The 25,692-nt window shown below is 34.9% G+C and overlaps 3 protein-coding genes and 1 pseudogene across 3 annotated transcripts; 2 read left to right on the top strand and 2 right to left on the bottom strand.

Moving 5' to 3' along the window:
* The first annotated feature begins 1,157 nt into the window (after positions 1 to 1,157).
* Positions 1,158 to 4,043, top strand: LOC146883584 (uncharacterized). The gene is made up of 2 exons (XM_085666632.1): positions 1,158 to 3,879; positions 3,972 to 4,043. The coding sequence occupies exons 1-2, from the start codon at positions 2,296 to 2,298 to the stop codon at positions 4,041 to 4,043; spliced, it is 1,656 nt and encodes a 551-aa protein (XP_085522758.1). The 5' UTR covers positions 1,158 to 2,295.
* Positions 3,870 to 5,322, top strand: LOC114196170 (uncharacterized). The gene is made up of 2 exons (XM_028086723.2): positions 3,870 to 4,873; positions 4,956 to 5,322. Exons 1-2 carry the CDS (start codon positions 4,055 to 4,057, stop codon positions 5,181 to 5,183), a joined length of 1,047 nt encoding a protein of 348 aa, XP_027942524.2. The 5' UTR covers positions 3,870 to 4,054; the 3' UTR covers positions 5,184 to 5,322.
* A 5,786-nt stretch (positions 5,323 to 11,108) lies between these two features.
* On the bottom strand, positions 11,109 to 12,214 carry LOC114163481 (uncharacterized). Its single transcript, XM_028047791.1, has 2 exons — positions 12,071 to 12,214; positions 11,109 to 11,804 (listed from the first exon to the last, which is right to left on the bottom strand). The coding sequence occupies exons 1-2, from the start codon at positions 12,212 to 12,214 to the stop codon at positions 11,109 to 11,111; spliced, it is 840 nt and encodes a 279-aa protein (XP_027903592.1).
* A 5,962-nt stretch (positions 12,215 to 18,176) lies between these two features.
* Positions 18,177 to 21,914, bottom strand: LOC146883583 (uncharacterized; annotated as a pseudogene).
* Positions 21,915 to 25,692: the final 3,778 nt, after the last annotated feature.

Below are 25,692 nucleotides of genomic sequence, written 5' to 3'. Positions count from 1 at the left end.
CTTAATTTATGAATTAAAATATTCATTATTTACACTCTTAAGGACCTAAATTAAATTACAGTTGCATTATTAAACTCAAGAATATTCAATAATATAGTATGCAACTAAATACAATTTTTAAGCGCAAAAATAATATTAAATTTCTAAAATTTAATTATTGAATGTGAACCAAGGTTTGACTTATCATACCTTCCAGGCGGTTTGGAAGCGGGTAGAGCCTAGCGGTACGTGTCCCCCGCCAGGCGATTTTACTGCAGCAATATTGGTGTTCCTGATTCTGTGGGTGTGATCTACAAGGCTTATGGTGATGCTTCAAAGGTGGGATTGTTGGTGTTCCTTGAGTTGTGGCTCGAAACGTATCCCTTGAGTTGTGGCTCGGGATAGGGGTTAAAGCACATGGTATTCCTTGAGTTGTGGCTCGGAATAGCATCTCTTAAGTTGTGGCTCGGGATGGCGGATGAACACGAGGAACTCTTGAGTTGTTGCTCGGGTTGGCGAGTGTTGCCGATGTGAGTGTGCTGGTTGTGGCCAGTACGAATGGGTCCAAATAGATTGCCCTCCTCAGTAGTTGATTGATGAGTTTGGTAGTCTTGGGACGTTGCGAACTATGTTCGTTTTTGGGAACTTCACCTGGTGTTACGGTGTATGATCCGTAACATGGTTTCCAGCACGTGCTTTATCGGTTGTGGCCGATAGGTATGGCAGCAAGCCACCTCGAAGTTAAGCTCACCCTATCTGCTTGTGTTTGGCGATGATCGTGTACGCGGTACACGTGAGCAGATGATGTTGATGCAGGTGGTCCTGGTGAGACTTAGCTACGGAGTGAGGATAGCATGGGAGCTATAGATATATTTTATGTTTGGAAATAAATTGTAAACTCTTATGAGAGGTCTTTGTATCATTTTCAGTTTTATAGACTATGGATTTTGGAATTTTATTTGGAAGTAATAAAGTTTTAAATTTCTCGCGCTTTATGGGAAATGAAGTATTATTAATTGCGATGTAATTATTGTTTTATCTATTTTATTTAATTAAATCTATAATATCCTGACGGGATGTTACAATATCCGCCCTTTTCTAGGCCATGGTCGAGTGTAAGTTTTCTTTTGTTATTTTGGCCCTCCGCGAGGCAATGGTCGAATTCTCTTTTTTTTTTCATATTTGAAACCCGGACGAAATTAGTGTTTTTATCTCTACTTGTCTTTTACTATGATAATATGAAAAATTCTCTTTCATATTATCTAGTCAAATCGAAGTAAAGAGGGGCAGCTATCAACACCCAATTTCGTCCGGGTAAATGCATTTGTTTGGTTAAAATAATAATAATAATAATATATAATAGGGTTAATTATGTTTTTCGTCCCTCAAGTATTATGCGATTTTGTTTTTAGTCCCCCAACTAACGTTTGCTCCAATTTGGTCCCTCATATTTTGAAACGATTGGAAATAGTCCTCCTTTTTGGACGCCGTTAGTTTTATTTGACACCTGGCAAACGGACTGCCACGTATGGATCCCGTTTTAAGCTGTGTAAGTGGAGTGTGTTTCTGCACGTGCTAATTAAAGAGAAGCTTTAATTAAATAAGACGAAAATGTTATTTCTTCAATGGAAGAGTTATTTTGTCTGAATTAAGTGGGTTGTGTTATTTAATGAAGTTCTCCGAATTAAATGAGAATGTCGCATCTTGAGTGGGAGAGTTATTTTGAGTGGGAGAGTTATTTTGTCTGAACGAAAGCGTTGCACAGACCAATCCAGGGCTTGAGGGAAAGGATTAAACCCTTACACAGCAATCAGGAGGTTGAGGATAGGGATTAAAGCATGGAATAGTAGAATCGGGAGTAGAATCAGGAGGTTGATGTAAGGGATTCAAGTATTGAAGAGTAGAATCGCGACCTAAGGTAAGTTCGGTCCTTCATGTTTTTTTTTTTATACTTGGTCTGGTTTGGTTTCATATTTTGGTTCGTGTATGGTTGTGTATTGATTAGAGTAAGGTTTTTTACGATAAATCGCGACCTAAGTAAGTTCGTTCCTTGTATGGTTGTCTATTGTAGGGCTGGAAATGGGGTTTGCAGTTGCTTTTCATCATATGGGACGATTCGAAAGGAATAAGGGATTAAAATACGTTGGGGGTGAGATTCATGTAGTTAAAGGGATCGACCCCGATTTTTAGTCTTATTTTGAAGCATTGGGCATCCTAAAAGAGTTTAAATACGGGGGTGATGTTAAACTATGGTGGAAGGGTTCAAAAGAGAAGCTATTAAACAATCTACGCACGTTGAATGATGACAAGGACGCAATGGCTTTGGCTTTCTTTGCAGAGGAGACTAAGCAAGAGGTTGATATATACGTTCAACATGTACCTAGTCAACCTGAAGTCGTACACTTTATTTGTGATGGTGTAGCAGAGGAGGTAGTGGGTGAAGAGAATGTTATACACCAAGAGGAAGTACTGGTTGAAGAAAGTGTGGTAGGAGAAGAGGAAGAACTGGCTGCAGCTAATGTGGTAATTGAAGAGGAGGGAGTGGCTGCAGCTAATGTGGTAATTGAAGAGGAGGGAGTGGTTGCAGCTAATGTGGTAATTGAAGAGGAGGGAATGGGTGTACATAATGTGGTTGTAGAAGAAGAACAAGTGGCTGTAGATAATGTGGTAGTTCAAGAGGAAGGAGTGGCTGTAGAAAATGTGACTCAACAGAATGTGGTAGCAGAAGAGGAAGTAGTGGCTAAAGATGTAAATTGTGAAGATAAAGAAGGTTTAGGTGGAGAGAAATTAGATGACAGTGAAGAAGAGAGGGTGGCAGACGATGATGATGGGTTTGGGATGGATATTGATCCACCTGGGAGGAAGTTTGGGCCTGTTTTAGATAGGTGGAAATCATTCAAACGGAATTCAAGCAGAGTGAAGAGGAAAAGAGATATTGGTGAAGGGGCATTTGTGACAAATGAAGATGTTGGAGTGCATGACATTAATGAGGACTACGAATCAGATGAATTAGATTCTGATGTTGACAGTGATGAGGGTGCTGCCACAGTTGGTCCCAAATTTAGTAAGTTCAGACATGAAGATATGAATAAAGACTTCAAATTTAAATTGGGAATGGAGTTTGGATCTTTGAAGGACTTTAAACAAGCTTTAATGGAGCATAGTGTTCTTAATGGAAAAGAAGTAAAGTTTGTTAAAAATGATCAGAAGCGAGTGAGGGCAATTTGCAAGAAGAAATGTGGTTTTCTAATCATGGCTAGCAGGGTTGGAGGAAGGGAAACCTACAGAGTCAAGACACTTATTGGGCGTCATAAATGTGGAAGGGTATTTGGAAATAAAAATGCAAATAAGGACTGGATTGCTCAGGTCCTTATAGACAGGTTTATGAATGTTGGTATTATGACTGTGGCTCAAATTATTGATGAGGTGAAGAAGACATATACTGTAGGTATAACACCATGGAGGGCTGGGAAAGCAAAACAGATTGCCATGGACTGTTTGGTTGGGGATGGTCAGCAACAATATGCTCGTTTATATGACTATGTGGCTGAATTATTGAGAGTGAAAGCTGGAACTTTCAAGATTAAGATAAATCACCCTCAACCAACTCTACCACCTAGGTTTGGCTGTTTTTACATGTGTTTAGATGGATGTAAGCAAGGGTTTTTGGCTGGATGCAGATCCTTTATAGGTGTGGATGGTTGCCACTTGAAGACAGCATATGGTGGTCAATTGTTGGTTGTAGTGGGTAGGGACCCGAATGATCAATATTATCCGCTGGCTTTTGCAGTAGTAGAAAACGAGTGCAAGGACACTTGGAGGTGGTTCTTGACATTGCTGTTAGAAGATATTGGGGACATTGGAAATCATAGATGGGTATTTATTTCAGATCAACAAAAGGTAACTATCATAGTGGAATGTAAACTCTGATTTAAATTAATCTGGAATGTCAAATTGATATCTAATTCTACCTCTGAATTAAATTTGTGCAGGGCCTAATGACGATCTTTGAGGAAATCTTGAATGGAGTGGAGCATCGTTTCTGTTTGGTGGTGGTGTTGTGATCAGGGACTTGATGATGGGAGCAGCAAAGGCAACATACTATGCAGGATGGGAAAAAAAGATGGGTGAGTTGAGAAACATCAACCCTGATGCTTTTAATTGGTTAGTTGCCATTCCTAGGGAGTCTTGGTGTAAACATGCATTCAGCATGTATCCAAGATGTGATGTCTTGATGAATAATCTGTCAGAGTCATTTAATAATACTATTTTACTGGCTGGGGATAAACCTATAATTCCTATGATGGAATGGATTAGATCATATATAATGAGTAGGTTTGCAACCCTTAGAGAGAAAGTGAATGCATATACAGGAACTGTGATGCCTAAACCACAGAAAAGGCTGGACAGGGAAATAGAAAAAAGTGGGAATTGGCTTCCTGTATGGGCAGGGGATTCTAAGTTTGAAGTGACGCAGGGGTTCACTATGGAAAAATTTGTTGTTGATTTAAGTAACCATAGCTGTAGTTGTTATTTTTGGAATTTAGTTGGTATACCTTGTAGGCATGTTGTGGCAACCATTAATTACAAGGTTGAAAACCCAGAGGATTATGTTCATGCTTATTACAAAAGGGATGCCTACCAGGCTTCGTATGGCCCTCAAATTACCCCAATCAATGGACAACAACTTTGGCCAAAAACTAATGAACCTGAACTACTGCCACCTATTTACAAGACTCCACCTGGGAGACCAAAAAAGCTAAGAAGAAGGGAAGCTGATGAACATGTCAGCCATTCCAAACTATCAAAGAAGAATACCATCATCAAATGTAGCAAGTGCAAACAGTTAGGCCATAATATAAGAAGCTGTAGAAGGGGAATCAGAAACAGAAAGGTAAACACAAATCTGTACTACTTACAATTTCTTTCATTCCTAAATACAACTTCTGAATCTTTAATTCAAACCAAATTGGCAGGGACAGATGCAAACAACTGGTAGTGCAGCAAGCAACACTGCAGGAACATCAAACCTTAGCTCCACCAGTAGAACCAAGGAGAAAGACCAAATCACGGGTTGCAGCATCCACCAACCAAGGAGAAAGACCTCGAACCACCATAAGGAGAAGAAGAATGGGAACAAGGGTTTTAGGGTCTCAAGCAAGTACTACAACTTCAGCATGGCCCACGTGAATGTGAAAAAATGAAGTTTTTTTGTTGATTTTTTTGTATGGTGGACCACTTTTCTGTAATGTAGTGCATTATAATAGTGGACCACTATTTTAGAATATTGGGCATAGTGAAAGTTACCCACTTTTTTGATTGCAGAACTATTGCATTATTGTATTAACAATTTGGGACCACTTGTCTGCTAGACTTAATTGACAGCTACTGTTTGTTGGATTACGTTTTATTGTTTATGAATGAAAACTATTTATCAGTAAATCATGATGTAATTATTTCATTGCAGTGAGTTTTGTTTCAATTCCCTGAATGTGGTATTAAGGAAAATTTTCAGAATCTGAGATTGATGATAACAGTAAACGCATAATAATCACAGCTACAAGTTCCATTTTCATTGCAAATACTAAGACATAACAGTAACCAAAAGTTTGAAATTCCATTACAATTCCAATAATATCATAATCACAACTACAAAAAACTTCCCACTACAGTAATCTCAAACATTGCAATTAACTTTGAACAACAGCATGAACACCATTACAATTGTTGAGACCCACGATATCACAAATAAAAAAAATAGGAATGTCCCAATTTTTTTCTCTTGTTGCAATTTCATCTTCAACTTCTTATTTTTCTTCATCAAATCAAGCATAATTTTCTCCCTTTTCAAAGAAACTTCATCTTCTTCACCTTTTTTCCCACCATCAACTCTTTTTCCACCACTGGCTCCACTTTCTTTTTCTTTCCCTTGAAAATCAGATTCCTCGTCGTCAACCCATTCAAAGTAATTACAATGTGAATTGGTCTGCGAAAGAAAAAGATGAAACCATTACCACAAATACAAAAGCAACATCCAATAAGTCACGGGATTTGAAACTTACAGCCCAATTTCGACATCTCCAAAATAATCTCCCTTTGTTTTTCACAGTAGATGCCTTTAGGAGCAACAATCTTTCCCCACACCCACTGACTTTGGATGACATTTCAGCAGATGACGCACAACTTTGCGACATTTTCGAACCTGTATTTCGCGGCGTACATGGAAACCCTTTGCTACTACTCTTCATCAGTCAAGAACGCAATAACTATGCCAAACTTTGCCTGCCCAGTGACGATATGCATCAATTCCTCACTATCTCGAAGCCCCAATTCACAAATTTCAATTTTAGGGTTTCTAAATTTCCCAACCCCTCTTTTATTTGGATGAGCTTCTCTTTAATTAGCACGTGCAGAAACACACTCTACTAACACAGCTTAAAATGGGATCCATACGTGGCAGTCCGTTTGCCAGGTGTCAAATAAAACTAACGGCGTCCAAAAAGGAGGACTATTTCCAATCGTTTCAAAACATGAGGGACCAAATTGGAGCAAACGTTAGTTGGGGGACTAAAAACAAAATCGCATAATACTTGAGGGATGAAAAACATAATTAACCCTATATAATATAATAATAATAATAATAATAAATAATAAAATAAAATAAAATAAAAAATATGTTTTGATTGATGGTAGGTTTTTTTAACTTTAATTCTACCATGGGAGAAAAGAAAAAGAAAAAAACCAAGAGAAGGAGAATCTAATTTATTTTTAATTATCACACTCTTTTCATGAGTCCAAATGCTTTACATATTTTTCACCCCACTGTTTGCTATTTACACTCTCCACATGACATGTCAGAAACGGACATTTCATAATTTCTGTTTTTAGAGAAGAGTATAATATTAGGAGCAATATTTTTTTATAATAATTTGAATAAATATCTTGCATTTACACTTATGTGTCTCTTTGCATTGTGAGTCTGGGAATGTATTATTTTAATTAGAAGCAAATATTCCGATAATAATTCTTTTAGAGAATGGTACGCTTTTAATATTTAGAAGAAAATATTCCTGGTAATAATTAGAATCAATTATATGAATAATATGTTATGATTTGATCACGATCTTTATGTGACAGAAAATATGATTCTAGTAATTACATGCAATATTTCGTTAATAATTATAATCAATACCGTGGATATTATGCAACAATTTAATTGCTATAATATGTTTCATCCAGACCAATTCCTTCCCCGTATAGTTTCTTATAATTAAAGACTAGGATCTTAGTGGTACCCCCAAGTGCCTATATAAGCACAAGAACTTCTCCAATGCAGGGGACAGAAAAAAAATTAGAAAAACTCCTCTCTCTTTTTTATTACAGAGCACACACACAAAAGGGGGTCACTTAAGGTAAATTTTCTTTACTCCTAATGCTTTTCATGATTCTCTTATAACATCAAATATAAGATCGTTTGAATTGTTGTATGATTAAATATGTTCGGGGTTCTCATGTAATATGATTTTGTGTTTGTCATTGATGTGCTCAACCTTTCTCTTTTGCTTTATTTTTATCTTGGTAATTAAAAAGGTATTTTTTTTGTAGGCTTTAATTCTCTAAAAATAATAATAAATAAATAAAATAAAAAATTTATATTTTCTTTCTATAAGTTTTGAATGTCATGTCAAGTCTCGAACTTGCTTAATAATCAAAACACTCTTTCATAGGCTTTTAATTCTTTTTTTAAAAAAAAATAGTAATAATAATAAAAATTATAAAATCATTTTAAATATTATGTCAAATCTCATATTTGTTTGATAACTTAAATATTTATCATGTAGAATCTCAAGTTCTCTTCATATTAATAATGTATGTATATATATATATATATATATATATATATATAAATCTAAAACTTAAAAAAAAAAATAATAATATCAAACATCATTTTTTGAAAGAAGTACGTTATCCCTGATTTTACAAATGGAAATACGTAGGATCAAGGGTCCAATCCTTGTTGGGCAAAAAAAATAAAAAAATTAATTTTGTTTTTAATCTTTATTATTTTATATGTGTTTTTATTTTGTTTGATTTTTGGGGAACAACAATATTTTAAATATCAAATTCTATCTTGCACACTTAATTAAATAAGGAATTATGTTAAGACGGGTGTTGTGGGGTGCTAATACCTTCCCCACACGTAATCGACTCCCGAACCCAAATTTGGTTTCGAAGACCATTTTTTTTAAGGTTTTTCTATAGTTTCCCATAATAAACTATGGTGGCGACTCCTTTATTTTTTTTTTAAATTATTTTTGCCGTCCCGCTGCGATCTCGGTTGCGACACTAAGCCCATTAACAAAATTTTTCGACCTCGAAAATTAAGACTTACCAGGAAACAGGTGTGGTTGTGACTTCCTTATATCCTCCTCTAGTTTCCAAGTAGAGTCACCTGTCCTCTGATCCTAGTTGACTTTGACAAGACTAACTGGTTTTCCCCAGCGTTCCTTAACTCGACTATCCTCCAGAGCAATGGGTGGTACCTCCATCGTAAGATCTTCCCTGATCTGTACATCCTCGACTTCCAATACATGAGATGGGTCAAACACATACTTCCTCAACTGTGAGACATGAAATATCGGACGAAGATTGGCCAACTGAGGTGGCAAAGAAATCTCATAAGCCATAGGCCCAATTCTCCTTGAGATCTGATAAAGGCCAAGGAACTTAGAAGAAAGCTTCCATGAGCGGAGAGCCCTTCCCACACCAGTGGTTCGGGTCACCATCAAGAACACATGATCTTCAGTCGCAAATTCCAAGGGTCTCCTTCTTCGGTCCACATAGGCCTTTTGTCTACTTTGAGAGGTTTGTAACCTATCCCTCACCATTCTCAACTTCTTTGTAGTCTGTTCCAATAACTTTGACCCAACTAGCACTACTTCCCCATCTTGGTACCAACATAGAGGGGTCTTACACTTCTTGCCATAAAGAGCTTCATATGGCGTCATGTCAATGCTTGTTGTATGTGAACTCTATCAAAGGTAAGACTTCATCCCATGCACCCAAATGATCCAGCACGCATGTCCTCAATAGATCCTCAAGCGATTGAATCGTTCTCTCTGTTTAGCCATTAGTCTGGGGATGATAGATTGAACTCATAGTCAACTTGCTACTCAAAGCACTCTGCAAAGTCTGTCAAAAACGAGAAGTAAATCGCGGATCTCTATCTAAAACTATACTTGATGGTACCCCATGCAATCTTACTATTTCCTTAATGTACAGCTGGGCCAACTTGGCCATAGGTATCCTCAGGTTCATTGCTAAGAAATGGGCACTCTTGGTCAATCGGTCCACTATAACCCAAATCGTATCGTGACCCCTAAAGGTTTGTGGCAAATGGGTCACAAAGTTCATAGCTATGCTATCCCATTTCCACATCGGTATATCCAAAGGTTGTAGAATTCCACTGGGCCTATGATGCTCTACCTTTGCCTTTTGACATGTCAAACAGGCTTATACAAACTGAGCTACATCCTTCTTCATACCTTGCCATCAGAAGGTCTCCTTGAGATCTTGATACAATCTTAGTCATGCCAGGATGCAAACTAAGAAGACTCTTATATCCTTCCTCAAGGATCAACCTTTTTACCTCAAAATTATCAGGTACACACACCCTACCTTGGAATCTCTGTACACCATCACTACCCAAGGCAAATTCCTTTGCTTCATGTATTCCAAGCAATTCTCTCACTCCTACCAGACTAGTATCCGCCAACTGCCTTTCCTTGACTAAGTTCAAGAAGTCACTAGATATAGTCAGAGTACTACACCTAATGAACTCGAATCTCAATTCCACCTACATCTTCATATCTCTGAATCTCTTTAGCAACTCCATCTCCTTGATCATTAGATGCGCCGAATGTACCGTCTTCCTACTCAAAGCATTTGCCACCATATTCTCCTTCCCCGGATGATATAACATTTGAAATCATAATCCTTCCAGAACTTCATCCACCTTCTATGCCTTATGTTCAGCTCGTTCTGATCAAACAAATACTTGAGGCGCTCTTGTGATCACTGAACACACAAAATTGTGCACCATATAGATAGTGCCTCCAGATCTTCAAGGCAAATACTACAACCGCCAACTCCAAGTCATGAGTGGAGTAGGTTTTCTCATGCACCTTAAGTTGCCTCGAAGCATATGCCACCGCCTTCTTCTCTTGCATCAACACACAACCAAGAGCTAGATGCGAGGCATCACAGTGTAAACCTCAAAGGGTTTACCAACATCAGGGATGACTAACACTGAAGCACTCGTCAACTTCTACTTAAGCTCTTGGAAGCTTTCCTCACACCTATATGTCCGAGAAAAATGTTGGTCTTTCCTGGTAAGCTGTGTCAGAGGCGCCACTATTTTGGAGAATCCTTTTATGAATCTCCTGTAGTAGCCAGTTAAACCCACGAAGCTTCTGATCTCTGTTGCTGACTTGGGACTTTACCATTTTACCACTACCTCAACTTTTGTTGGATCCATCGCTATGCCCTGTGCAGATATTACATGCCCCAAGAATTGTACTTCTCCCATCCAAAACTCACACTTGGACAACTTAGCATACAATTGCTTCTCCCTCAAGAAACTAAGCAGTAACCTTAAGTGCTCTGCATTTTCCTCCTAAGTCTTGGAGTAGATGAGTATGTTGTCTATGAAGACTACAACAAACTTATCTAAGAATTGCCTGAAGATCCTGTTCATGTAGTCCATAAATACAGCTGGAGCATTGATCACACCAAAAGGCATCACCACGTACTCGTAATGCCCATATCTGGATCTAAAGGCTATCTTCTGTACATCATCCACATTCACCAAGATCTGGTGATACCCTGATCGCATATCTATCTTGGAGAACATTGATGCCCCATGCAACTGATCCATCAGATTATCTATCCTCAGAAGGGGGTATTTATTCTTAATGGTCATCTTATTCAACTGCTAGTGGTCCACACACAAGCGTGAGCTCCCATCTTTCTTCTTCGCCAACAAAATCGGTGCTCCAAATGGTGACATACTGGGTCGTATAAATTGTTTCCCCAATAATTCTTCAATCTGACTCTTGAGTTCTACCAACTCAGCCAGAGCCATACGATAAGGAGCCATTAATATTAGACTGATTTCTGGTAACCAGATCAATATAGAACTCAACTTCTCTACTGGGAGGCAACCCTGGTACTTCCTCCGGGAACACATCCTCAAATTCATGCACCACCGGTATAACAAACATCCCTTCCTCTTTCTCCACCTCTAGATGCATGAAGATTATGAAGCATTGTGCACCACCTTGGATCTCCTTAATAACTCCTTGAGAAGATAACAACTCAGGCTCCATTGAGTTGGAGAACAACAACTTTTTCTCTCGACAATCTATAAGAACGCGATTGGCAGAGAGCCAATCCATCCCCAAGATCACCTCCAAATCCTGAAGAGGTAGGCATATCAAATTCACTTTGTATATGTGCCCCTCTACCTCCATTGGACATTTAGCACACAAGGACGATATCCTGACCAAACCCAACGCTAGAGTAGATTCCACAAGGTCACATTGCAGCTCACAAATTGGCAGACCTAATCTTTGCACACAAGTTTTTGACACAAAAGAGTGTGTCGCTCCATAATCATACAATACACACAAAGATTCACTAGCAATCATACAACTACCCATGACAAGGTTACCCGAGTCTGCTGCCTCTGCTCCAATCACAGCATATACTCGGCCTGCTACCTGAGGCCTGTTGCCTCCTCTCCTCTGGTGGTTCTGAGATAGGGCCTGAACTGAAGTTTATGCCACTGTAGAAGTGGCCTTCCTTGCCACAATTGTTGCACCTCTTGAAGCATACCAGTTGAGGGAAAAAAACTCCTCACGTGCGTTCCTCCACACGGGAAGCACTATACTATGCTCGGTTGGGAAGAAGAACCTCTAGGCCCTTGGGACTGAGGGTGAGGCCTAGCATATGGTTTCCTCCTCTCTTCATGCCTAGGTTTGGACCCAGACGGTCCACCAATTCTCTACTGCTGGGGGTGTTAAGCTTTCACCTCAACCTTCATCTTTTCCATAAGCCTAGCCTTTTCCACCAAGGCTACAAAATCCTTGATGGATAGTGAGGCCACCATCAGATGGATGTCTCCCTTGAGACCGTTCTCAAATTTTCTACATCTCCATTCTTCATCTAAGGGCATGGTATAAAAAAGTCTGAGGTGTTTAAACCTCTCTGCATACTCAGTCACAGATTTGTTTCCCTGGGTCAGCTAGAGGAACTCCACCTCCTTAGCGTATCTCACGCTATCCAGGAAGTACTCCGAGAGAAACTTCCTCCTAAAGACTTCCCATGTGACTAGTTCTTGCCTCTCCTCCATGATGGACTTCATTTTGATCCACCAATGTTCTGCTTCTCCCGTGAGTATGTACACTGCGAAGGCCAACCTGCTCTCCTCTGGGTACATCTTTGCATCAAAGATCCTTTCCATATCCTTTAACCATTGATTTGCAGCATTAGGACTGGTCTTGCCGTTAAACTTGACTGGGTGGTGCTTCAAAAAGTCCTCCAAACTCCATTCTCGGGGTGGAGGTAGTGGTTCAGGGCCGTAGACAAGGGCAGTGGTCCTGTTCTCCTCCAACTATCGTAGGGCCTCCAGGTGTTGCCAATGAGCAGCCTCAACAGCCACCCTTGTAGCCTCCATTTTCTGAATCACCAACTACTGCTACTCCATAAATACTTCCTGACGTTGCATAGAAGCATCGTGTTGTTGCATCATAGCATTACTCTGCTGAGTTAGGGCTGCCACCATGGCCTCTATCGCTCTTGTGATATCTGGTACATCGCCCCTAGGAGGTTGAGGATTTGTACGAGGAGGTGACATGTCACTAGGCACATAGGAAAAACCATTAGACAAACTTGATTAGACAAGAAACTTAGCTAACAACACTAGGAAGACACAGACTCTAAGGAACGACTGCTCTAATACCATAAATGTAACGTCCCATTTAATAAATAAGCTTAATTAAATGAGACATCACGAAGAATAATATAAAGAGAAAAATCATGGAGTATATGTGTCACTCCTTACAGTTATCCAAAAGATACTAGGAAAGAAACCAAGGCACACTACGATGCCATAAACGAAAAAACAAGATTAGAACAATTGACAGTTATTCAAAATACATGCTCAAAGAGCAAAGTAGTACATAAGCTACAATGCCTTAAAAGTGTACTCGGAGCGAGGGAATCCAACCCAAGATTTAGCTATGCTGCAGAGTTTCCATTACCCTGATGACCATGAGGAGTTCCCACATCTGCTCACATCAATAAATTGATGATCATCGCAAAAGGAGAAAACCTCACACAAAACACATGAACAAACAAAAAGGGTAAGTTAGAGTAAAAGTATTTTTATCATACAACTAAAACATGTAATTCAAAGTCAAGAATACATATCAGTCATCCAAACATGTGATAGCAGACAATGCAAGACTCTAAGACGCAATTATCCAGATACATATAATCAGTCGGATTCACTAGATGTTTGTACTTGTAGTGGTCTCTACTACTCTACAGAGCCATTGCCAATGGGTTTTGAGCGATCACCTAGCTCGCCTGAGCGATTTCAGCAGAACGCACCTGCTCTCTTGAGTGCAAAACCCAATTTGAACCATAATAGCAGTACATACAACATGTTGTCACACAACCAGCAACATATATCAAGCACCCAAACGTAAAACAAACCAAACAGGCAGCTTAATTAAAAAAATAGTAAAGCCCTAGCTTCCCTTACCTTATCAAAAGCTACTGTGAGGGGTTTGGCACGAGCAGAAAAGACACCCCAGCTCCTAGAACAGATTTGCGAGGTGAAAGAGAAATGGGTTTGAGCTAGCTTGACCAAGGTTGGGACCAAACCCTAGTAGAGTTCGTTGTTGTAGCTCTAAGAGGGGGAGGAGAAGAGTTTTCTGAAAAGTGGAAAAATGAAAGTGTTAGGGCTGGTTTAGGGGTTTTAGGCACCCTATGGTCCAGCCTTAGGCCCAACAGATGAGGCTAGGCCCTTTAACTTTTAGGGCATAAAAAATAGGGTCTTATAGTTCCTTCCCTTCAAAGAGGATTATAGCTAATTTTACATGCACATCCTCAGGGATGCCATCAATTGCGAAATATTTTTCACATTGATATATCCACTACTAAATTGCATCACCACCAAAACACGAAAAATCAATTCACGCCAACTGTGTTCTGCAAGAATAATTGAAATTCGCAGGACGATTTTTGCTCTGTAATGTCTCTGATATTCGGTGATCAATCAAAGAAACAATAGCTTGTCAAATGGATGTTGTAATTTCAATGAGGCGTGCTTTGAGTTTCGACGTGATTTGATTCTCCAAACGTTCCTCTTACTCATGCATGGCTGTTTGAGTACAAGTTGTCTTTGTCATTAATGTCGATGGAAGCTCCAAGCTGATAGCACTGATGTAGGTAGAACTAGAAATAAAACTATTCAAAAAATTACAAAACTATTGAGGTTCCAATGAATGAATAGAATCTATAAGATGTATTGAATTGAGGAAGAATTACAATATCATTATTCAAAATTGATGTGCCTCCACTCTATTTAGAGTTGGATTATTTATAGAAATATAGAAATACAATACCATAAATAAAAATACTAATGGAATAATCAAAATTAATTTTAATTATCAATCAAAATTAAATTGATGAGTTGTGATGCAACTTCCTTATTAATATGTAGTTTTCTTATTAATATTACTGTATCATCGTCAAAGGAAGAAAAATAGAGGTTATGCATGACTTAGTAGTGGCTGCAATGATTTCGGAGACGTGTCTGAACGACGGCACCTCTAGTGGTCGACGGTGGCTGCCACATGTCGTGTTCATGATGTGGAAGGGAAGAAGGGAAACCCTCACGCGAAAAGATAGGAGTTCAGCGTCGATGATATCGATGAGGTCATCAGCTTCAATAAGGTGAATAGGTGTGGGATTCAGGTAGGTTTTCAAAATGAGGCATTAAGATGAGAAACTGGAAAAACAACTATTTTTTTCAACTGAAGTGTGAGATATTCGAATTGGCAGCAAAAAACTAATCTTTCGAATTAGCAGCAAAAAGCTAATCTTGATTATATCAGAAAGTCTCAAGACATATGAATAATAAATTATTATTTTTATTTTTAAGAGGTAATGAATACCCACATCATAACAAACTCATCTTGTTAATAAGTGGGTACTAAAATATCTATTATCTATTACTACATGTAGTAACTATATGCAAGATTTTATATGTAAATACATGTAGGACGGTTTTTTTTTTTTTTTCATATCTAATATTAACGACTACGCGGCAATAAGCTAGTGGCAAAGACGTGAATAAGAAAAATGGACAAAAAGTTCCATGAACTACGATAGTAAACATGACAAAGACAACAACATAAAAACGAATGGAGTACAATTTACAAAGAGAAGTACAGGGAAAAAAACGAATGAAAAGGAAAAGGACTTATATCTTACAATATAAAAATTTTAAAATCCTTTTAACCTCAACCATAAACTGAAGCGACGTTGAAAAATCATGTAGTAATTAAAAATAATCGTTAGCTCTCTTCGCCTGTCATCACTTTTTACTCCACAAATATCTTTATACGAAGATAATTACTGGGAAAACCCTAACCAGGACCATAAAAAGGGCCATGGAGATAACATTATTGTGCATTAAATATAAGCTCTTTTTTTCAAACAATAATTTAAATATTGGTTTGTGTAACCGGTAATTACCTCTTTTCAACTCTGTTTCACTTTATTTTTTTTGTGTATTCTGAATTTCTGGTACTCTCTGTTTAATTTTTCTTCTTCTTTCCGTTTTATTTTAATTTATTTCATTTTAATTTCAATTTTTTTTCTTTGTTTCCTTCTTTCAGCTCTATTTTCTAATTCTCAGCATTTTTCATATATTTAATTTTGTTTTCTTTATCCCAACTTCATTTTTCTATCCTTATATATCATATGGGTCGTTTTCTTCATTCAATCAAAAGTTTACTTTATAATAATTATCGTCCCATAATATGTTAAGTTTGTGAAACATAATTGATTTTAACTTCGGTTTTATCCAATCGTTCCTTTCGGTCTTCTCTCACCTGTTCTTATCAAATGTCCTTTTTTCATGACGTTAATATACAATTTTCCATTTAATTTCTGCATATTTCGAACATTAAATTATTTTAACTTTTGACTAGCTTATACTTTTATTTTACTTTATAAAATCAAATATCATTAAAAGCAAATTATCAATTAAATTTGTGATTTAATAACGTTTTTTATTTTTATATTTATTACGATCATTTTCGGTTTATTTATTTATTTATTTTATATATTTTTTAAAAAATTAATATAATTTTTTCTTTAAACTAACATTAACATACAACGTTACTATTAGTTCAGTAAAACTGACTGTATTAATTAAAACAATATATATAAAAACACATTAAATTAAAAATACAAAAATATTATATTATGGTTTTAATCTCTTAATTTTTAGTAAATATTGGAATTAGTTCCTTCAATATAGTCTCCTAACTTTAGAAATGTAGGGTTTAGTCATTTTAATCAGATTTTCTTAAATTTATTTGACATTTCAAACGCATTTCATCATAATACTTAAATTGTTTACCCTGTCTGTAACATCTAAAACTATTAAATAAAACATTAAAAATTGATAAAGCAAACAAATAGTTATAGGGCTTATATAAAATATTAAGGCTTAATTATGTTTTGAATCTTAATAATTTTGGAAACTTTCTAATGGAATTCCTAATAAACTTGTGTGGTCTATTGATTGCATCAAAATTCAAAAGCTTTCAAGTGAGTCCCTATAGTTAAATGTTATAATAAATTTTGTAATGTGACATAGTTATTTTGTATTCTTACCTTCATCGAATGTCGTCACATAATATTTTGTTACTAGAAATTGTCATGATGAGTTCTTTTTCAAATATTGAAGTACTTAAAGCAAATTGTTTTTAAATTTAAGTCAAATTATAAAAATATAAAATATGTAATTATAAAATTATGAAATTATGAAATACAAAATTATAAAATAAAAACCTAAAAATATAAAATTACAAAAATTAACAAATTAAAAAATTATAAAAATAAATAATTTCATAATTACGAAATTATAAAATATATAAATAAAAAAGTATAAAATTATATAATTATAAAATTATAAAATTATAAAATTACAAAATTATGAAATTATGAAATTATGAAAATACAAATTTATGAAATTATGAATTAAAATTATCAAATTGTAAATTTTTTAATTTTAATTTTTTGTAATTTTATATTTTATAACTCATAATTTTATAGTTATATATATTTAATATTTTTATAATTTATATTTTTTTTATTTTGAAATTTATAATTTAAATTAAAGTTAAAACCAATTTTCGTTAAATACAGTAAATATTTGAGAAATATCTCATCATCACAATCTCTTATAACAAGATATAAGATATTATATGGCCTTATGTGGATATGTGGCGACATTTAAGGAGAGTGACAATGCAAAATAACTCTCACATCACACAATAAACAGAAACATTTAACTGTAGGGACTCAATTAAAAATTGCTAAAATATTCAGAATTCAATAGACTACAAAAATTTATTAGGAACTTAATTGAAAATTCTCAAATTTATTAGGGACTCAAAACATAATTAAGTCAAATATTAATACAGTTCTCCAAAATAATAACTATAATAATATGAAATATACAAACCACTATAGATATCTACAAGTTTTTCAAAAAGAGAGACAACTCATATACTACTATAGGAAGCCAAAGTACAACTCCAAAGTCTCACTGCTTTCCACCAAGGGAGTATCCTCATATGTGTCCTCATTTGCTCACACAGTGAAGTGATCATTACAAACAGAACTTGAACAAAAATTTTAGGGGGGGCAAATTATATTTGTTATATATAAATTATTTTTTAATTAAAAAATTCATTTCTTTACATCATTTTCTCTATTCAAAACAAGCACTCATGACAATAGAATCCAAACAATATGACAATAATATATATGAAAGAGTAACATAAAGTTTATCATCAACAATAATATATTAAAAGAAAAACAGCGTTTAGTCAAAGTGTTCCTCTACACTCTTCCAATGACTTAAAATTTTCAATAATTGAATTAGAACTGAATCTAGTTGCAATATCCCTTTCAATATAGATTATCATAGTGTTTGCTAAAAATCCAACCTCCATCTTATTTCTCAACCTGTTCTTGATTATTTTCATTGCAGAAAAAGATCTTTCAATTGTAGTTGCAGAAACTAGAAGAGTCATGGTAAGACAAAGTAATATATCAATTAAGTAGTAAACTTCAGACTTTTTTGTTGTTGTCAAACATGTACATAACTCTTGCATTGTTGATAAATTCTTCAAATTTCAATCTTGACGAGCATCAATAATGAAATGTTGAAGTTGAAAATTCAAATTAATCTTCTCCTGCTCATTGAAATCCATGGGATAATATTTGTCTACAAGAGTGCAAATTTTATCAATATTAAACGCTTTATAACTCCATTGCTTGGTCATTAAATCTACAATTTAACTCTTGTAACTACTTATCAATGGTAATAAAGAATATTTCAACTCTCAAATAATGCTCCATTGTAATATGATCTTTTTGGTGACGAGAGCGTCCTTGCCTTGCTACATAAGAAGCCCCAAAATTAGACACCTCAATTGCATGTTTTTCACAAAAAGAAGTCACATTTTTTAATAACTTATCCCAACCATTTTCTCTCAAGTTTTGAATAAGTCCTTTTGTAGAACAAACTAGATGCATAATATTAACTTTATCCTAAGATTGTTGTTGTAATGCTTGACAAAGAACATTTGTTATTCCCATAATTTATCTCATCAAATACAAGATCAGTATAAACTCAAATGAGATCAAGCTTTTGTAAGCATTATCAGTATCACCACGTTATGAATAAGTAGATCCATCAACATTATTTTTTTCTAGAACTAAACAAGTTGCATCATACATATTCATCAATCTACAAATAGAAGAGAAATGGGAGCTCCAACGGGTATCCCCAACTCGTTTTATAGTACCAATTTGATTTACCCCTTTACCATTTTCAAGCTCATCAATTTCTAACAAATATGCAATTTCATCTAACTTGGCAGCCTGTAACTCATCATCACGTTTACTAGAAGAGCAAACAATATTGACAATAAAAGTCAATTTTGAAAAAGAATTGATGAATTGAAATAACTTCTCTTGATGCAGCAACGAAGGCAAGTTGTAACCAATGAGCAAAACAATGAACATAATATGCATAAGGACAATCAGTCAAAAATAATGCTTGTAATCCATTCCATTATCCTCTCATATTGCTAGCACCATCATACCCTTGACCATGGATATTAGAAACATTAAGATTATTTCGAGATAGTACAACACATAATTCATTCTTCAAAGTTAATGTTGTAGAGTCTTTAACATGCACAATATAAAAAAATCGATCTTGAACAAAATCATTTTTATCAACGAATCTCAAAACAAGAGCAATTTGGTCTTTTTTTGATTCATCACGAGATTCATTGACAACTATACAAAACTTGGAATCCCTAATTTCCTCACGAATATGATTTTTCACTTTACTAGAAAGAATATTCAATAACTCCTTTTGAATTTTATGTGAAGTATATTTGGAATTGTATGGAGCATTTTCCAACATAACTTTTGCAACTTCATCATTTTATGATGCTATGAGTTTTATCATCTCAAGAAAATTACCTTGGTTCCTCGATTCAGTACTTCATCATGACCTCTAAAAGTACAAGCTTGAAGTGATAAAAAATGAATTGTGTCAATTGAAGTCTTGAGACGTAACCAATTCTCCATAATTTGATCCGAGCTTTGCACTTCCAAAACATTCCTAATGTGGCAATTTTGATTTAACAAGTCTTAACAAGCAGACACTACAATATTGTGTGGTGAACAAGGATCCTTCCCTATGTGTTTAAGGAAAGCACAATTTTTTCCATTGTTAACTTTTCTCCAAATTTTAAAACCTATAAAAAAACATTCAAAAAGTTAAAACGTGTTGATGACAATCAACTCATTGCCAATTAGAATTCAATGAAAATCAACTCAATTACCTATAACAATGAAAACATCTGAGTCAGGTCGTCCGCTTGGTTTTTTACTAAAAAGATAGCATGGTGAGTAATATACAACATCTTTTAATGGCGAATACTCTAAGCGTGAAGGAAATAAGCTAAACCATGTGTACTGAAATCTTCTTGGATGATCATCTTTACCAAACAACGGATAATTTTCTGGGTGCATTTGATATGAACCCAATTTTAGATAAGCCTTTCGTACCTCATCAATTTGATTTGGTGCGTATTGCCAAATTTGAAGATGCTTCCCCAGATCACATTCTAAAGCATTTTCAAATTCATTATATGTAACTTTAGGAACCTTAGAGAGTTGTTTTTCATTTTCTTCAATTTTTGGATTCTCATGAAGTTTCTCAATTTTAGATGACGTAGATGCATTTTTTTCATCTTCATCACAAGCCTTCCTCTTGAAAAACGAATTGATTCTTTTACTCTTTACTATAATTTTTCTAATATAAATTTGTCACCTCTCACCTATTTACGAAAAGATAAATTTATGAATACCCGAAATTAAATCTTAAAAGTAAGACTCAATATTTTTAAGAGAACTAATAACTTCCAAATGATTAGTTTCCCTTATCTTAGAGTAGATTCATAATCTTGTTCTTCCCTTACACAACTTTAAAGCCTAAAATAACTCTATCTACACAAAGAAGAGTTTGATTAACAATTAGAGCATGATTTTATGATCTCTAATAGATAGAGATATGACTAGAGCGTAGAAAAGCCACATACAAGAGGAAAACATATTGCTCCCAAAAAAAGGGGTAAAAAATGAATTTACTGAAAAGAAGAAATTGTTTGATCCAAAATGTTCCTTAACTCCTCAATTTTGTCGTAGTGTAGTTTGATTTTGAAAATAATAAGAAATTGGTGGTGAAAATTGAGATGGAAATAAGAGGAGAGAAAGAGATGGAGGCATAGAAGAGATAGAAACCAAATAAAGAAGTATAAAAAATTATAATAGAGAGGAAAAACGTAATTTTTAAATTTTAAAAAAGCTTTTTCAAACTAAATTAATATAAATAAAGTAATAATATACAAATATTTTTTTAAAATATATAGAAAATAAAATAAAATAAAAATCGTTGAGATTAATATAAATAAAGTAATAATATATAAATATTTTTTTAAATATATAAAAAATAAAATAAAATAAAAAAATCGTTTGGGGAGTCGTGGCTCCCCCCTTCAAGCCTATGGTCCACCTCTAATTGCAAAAGAGACAAATAAAACACAATCAACATGAAACACATAATGAAGTAAGCTGCTGTACAAAAGAAATATTCATATATCATTAAATCATGCTAATACTTATACAATGGTATAAAACATATCTATGTCTATAGTCACACAAGGAGTTGATACTAAATTCAATTATCGAGATACATCACTTGATATCAGACTCACTAGTGGTATGCACTTGTTGTGCTTCCCAAGCTCTACAAAGCTTGGCCTCAAGGGTTATCACCCAACCACACACATGGTAAATCCCCTTCGTGCCTAGGACCAAATAAGTATAATGACTATGACCTCCAACAACTTTCACCACATAACCTATTCTACTCTACCTAAGTGTGAACACTACATGATACCTCCATATTGAAACGGTATGTCAATGCATACACTACAGTTGTCACCACAAAATATCTCTCCTTGAAATTCCTTCAGTACCATCATTATACATACTCACCACAATAACATCATATCAAATATTAACCATTATACCAATAAGATAAGTTTAGCCAAACAGAACCATTCACAACATAAGAAGAGTAAACAAAAACCATTAGAGAAGACCAACCCTTAGTGGCAACACTCAGTGTCATTCTCCTAGTAATAAGTGGCATTCAACGTCACATTTGGCACCGCTCAACGTCTAACCATTCGCGAAAATTGGTGCTTAGCGGTATAACCTATCGCTTGGCGCCAGGAGCAACAAATGCTCCTAGACATGCAGTGCAGTTGACGCTTAACACCACCTGGAGACCGCTCAATGCCCATAAACTTGCAAAAGGTTGCGCTCAATGGTCAAATCCACCGCTCAACTCCTTAAAGAAAAATGCTCCCAAGACTGTAGAGGACACTATGCTCAACGCCACTAAGATGGCCCTCAACGTTGCATCAGTTGATAGCAAAAGCATTTTATGTTTTTAGGTGATCTTAGGCCTAATTAGTTACTCAAATTGGCACTTTTTTCCTAGTACTTTGGTTCAATACAGTTTTAGCATATAAAAGGAAGTACCAATTCATTCAATTGAGATTTCAAATCTCCTTAATCAACACATAATCAACCATATCATTCATTCACATATATCTCCATTAAAATTAAGGAACTAAAACATATTTAAGTCTTAAATTATTATTATAAAATATTAATTAAAAGTATTTTTCAAGCTAAATTAAATTCACCTTTTCTATAAGATTGGTTAATTTTATCTTATCACTTTATTAGTAAACCTTATCATTCGTTATTAAATCAATTTGAACTATTTATAAATATTTAATTTTATCAAGAAAATGTTATCTAAATTAATTATTTAATCTCTAAAATGAAAAAATATTAATTAAAGAGAAACAACGTTGCAACTTGGCATGAGGCTAATTTCATCGGAGCGTGATATCTGAAAAGAACCCAATAAATTTCAAAATCAACTTAAAATGATTGGAGAGAATCCCAAAAAGAGCAACTGTGAGCATTAGTTGCTGAAAAGAGCTTCAGCACAACTTCAAATTTGTGTAGTTCTATAACAATTGTTTACTCAAAAAGTAAGTGCTTATGAAAAGAAAACTCAAAAAGTAAGTGTATCCTGCTTTACGATCATAAAATATTAAATTTACGAAAATTATGTGGGTGATATTTCCGAAAAAGATAATAAAAGACATTAAAAGACGTGCCATAATTTAATGAGCAATTGATGATATAAGTTTACCCTTTAATAAATGATTAATAAGATCACTCACAAAGTTAGTAAAAGGAAGAGCCATGGAGAGAAATCTAATTTCTCGGAGACGAGAAATTGCACTTGAAAAAGATATTATATAATAAATCAATTTGACGATGCATAGCAACTCGGCCATTTAAATGGAAACCCTTCGGATCATTTTAGGATCACCGTCAACTAAAACCGTTAAAATGGGTTATAAATGGATTATAATCGCAAGTTAATTCGGCTCATCACGGGTTTAAGTTGGATTGGATTGAAAAAAAATTACCAATTTTATTATGAATTAAAAATGAACATGAGTTATAAATGGATTATAACGGCAAGCCAACTTGACTCATCACGGTTTAAGTCGAGTTAGATTGAAAAAAAATTACCAATTTTAGTATGAATTAAAAATGAACTTAACCTGCCAATAAATTTTAAATATTAAATTAATATATATATATATATATATATATATATATATATAATATTAAAAAAATAAGTGACAAGAATGATTTGATGTTAGATAGTAATTTATATTTTTGTGATTTTGTTTTGTATTTGGAGTTTAACATAATTTGGAATTTTATTTGGATTGTATTGAAGTTTATTTAGATTTTAATCAAAATTATAATTTAGTTTTTTTTTTAGATTGAAGAAAAAAAAATTGTGTTTTTTTTAATTAAGTGAGTCAGTGACTCAACCCGTTTAACTTGCCAACCCGTGGTGGGTCGGGTCGGGTTCTAATTTTGTTGGCTCGCTAATAAGTGAGTTGGGTTGGGTTGACCCACTAAGTGGCCAACCCGTCGCGGGCCGAGTCGGGTTGGGTCGGGTGCCCGTTTTGACAACTATACCATCAACCCATCTTCCAATGTCTAATCTAGGGATGACAACGGGTCGGGTCGGGCACAGATAGTGTCTACCCGCAACCCGACCCGCAAAAAAAAAATTCGTCTGCTACCCGCCCGTTTACCCGCCGGATATCCGCTTAAAAAATATTCGCGAATATTTTTAAAACCCGCGGGTATCCGTTGATACCCGATACCCGTAATTATTTTAAAAAATATATATATATTATAAAATTTTTAATATAAAATTATAAAAATAAAATATAAATTAAATTAAATTTTAATTATAATTATAATTAAATTTGACATAATAAAATATACTGTTAATTTTAATTTTAATTAAATTTAACTTAATAAAATATAAATTAAATTTTAATTTTAATTTTTTGTGGGTAACGGGTACCCATAGGTACGGATAGTATGATACCCGTACCCGATCCGTTTATAAGCGGGTATTATAATACCCGTTACCCGCTACCTGCGGGTAATAAATACCCATGGGTAGTAATTATCCGCTGCGGATTTTATCCGCGGATATCCGCGGGCGCGGGTATTTTTGCCATCCCTAGTCTAATCCGGTTCATTTCTCACCTTTTAAGAACTTATGATCTATAATGGGATTCAATCGTAAGTGAACCTGATTTATGAATTTGAGTCGAATTGAGAAAATCCAGTTTTTTAATTATAGACAAAAAATTATTTATAGGTTAAACATGTTAAATTAGATCGAAGATGATTGACCTATAATTCATAAATGACAATAATTTATTTGTAGTTTATTATTTTTAATTAGATAAGTTGACAATTTAATTGTTTTAAATATTGTAATATCTTTGTACTACACCTAGGCGGCCTAACTTGACTACAATCATGAGATCCGCCTATATAGCCCCTTACGGACGCAAACTATGATAATGTATGTCGAACAATCAATAGTAAGCGGCCTAAGCCGCCAACTTGAGCAAATGGAACGAGAACTTGATAAACCTAAAACATGACCAACCAGGATCCTAGGGCCCTCAATAACCAAATTGTGGGACCTGGGCTTGGCCTACGCCCAACTATGGCCCAATCAAAAGCCCAACTCATGACGTGGCCAAACATAATTAATAATCTATAAATACGCATGAACCCCTACAAATTAAAGGTATGCATTCATTAATCCCTTAATCACAAGATTTGACTTTCTGAGAATTCTTAGCTGACTTGAGCGTCGGAGTCTCCTCCGCAGGTAACCCCTCCCGGGTCCAAATCGGTCCAAACCGAGACACCAGCAGATAGCACATACATGTCGGAAGAAAGCTTACTAGGGAGATTGCAAATTGAGGTAAGGTGATACTCGTGTCTGACATCTCTTATTTGTTCTCCGCAGGAACAATCTCATTTAACAATCTAAATTATTAGACAAAATATTGCATAATTAATAAAATTAAAGCATAGAACTTCAAAATATCATATTACAGTTACTCCAAAATAGATAACCTGAAATATAGATACTATACGTAACATTTAATATTTAAGAGTTCTAAAAAAGAAATGAAAGGCTACATATACCAAAAATCTACACACAACTAGACAACTGCATCCCCTCCTCCTTGCATTGACTGGCCACAAAATCTTCAACTGCTCACACCAAATTGGGTGATCATTGCAAAAAGAAACAAACACCAGAAAATG

This window comes from Vigna unguiculata, chromosome 9 (genome assembly GCF_037176805.1).
Source record: "Vigna unguiculata cultivar grain cowpea cultivar isolate G323 ecotype 2 chromosome 9, ASM3717680v1, whole genome shotgun sequence".
NCBI classification, from domain to species: domain Eukaryota; kingdom Viridiplantae; phylum Streptophyta; class Magnoliopsida; order Fabales; family Fabaceae; genus Vigna; species Vigna unguiculata.
Note: the sequence above shows the minus strand (reverse complement) of the source record. Positions and strands in the feature narration are given on the sequence as shown.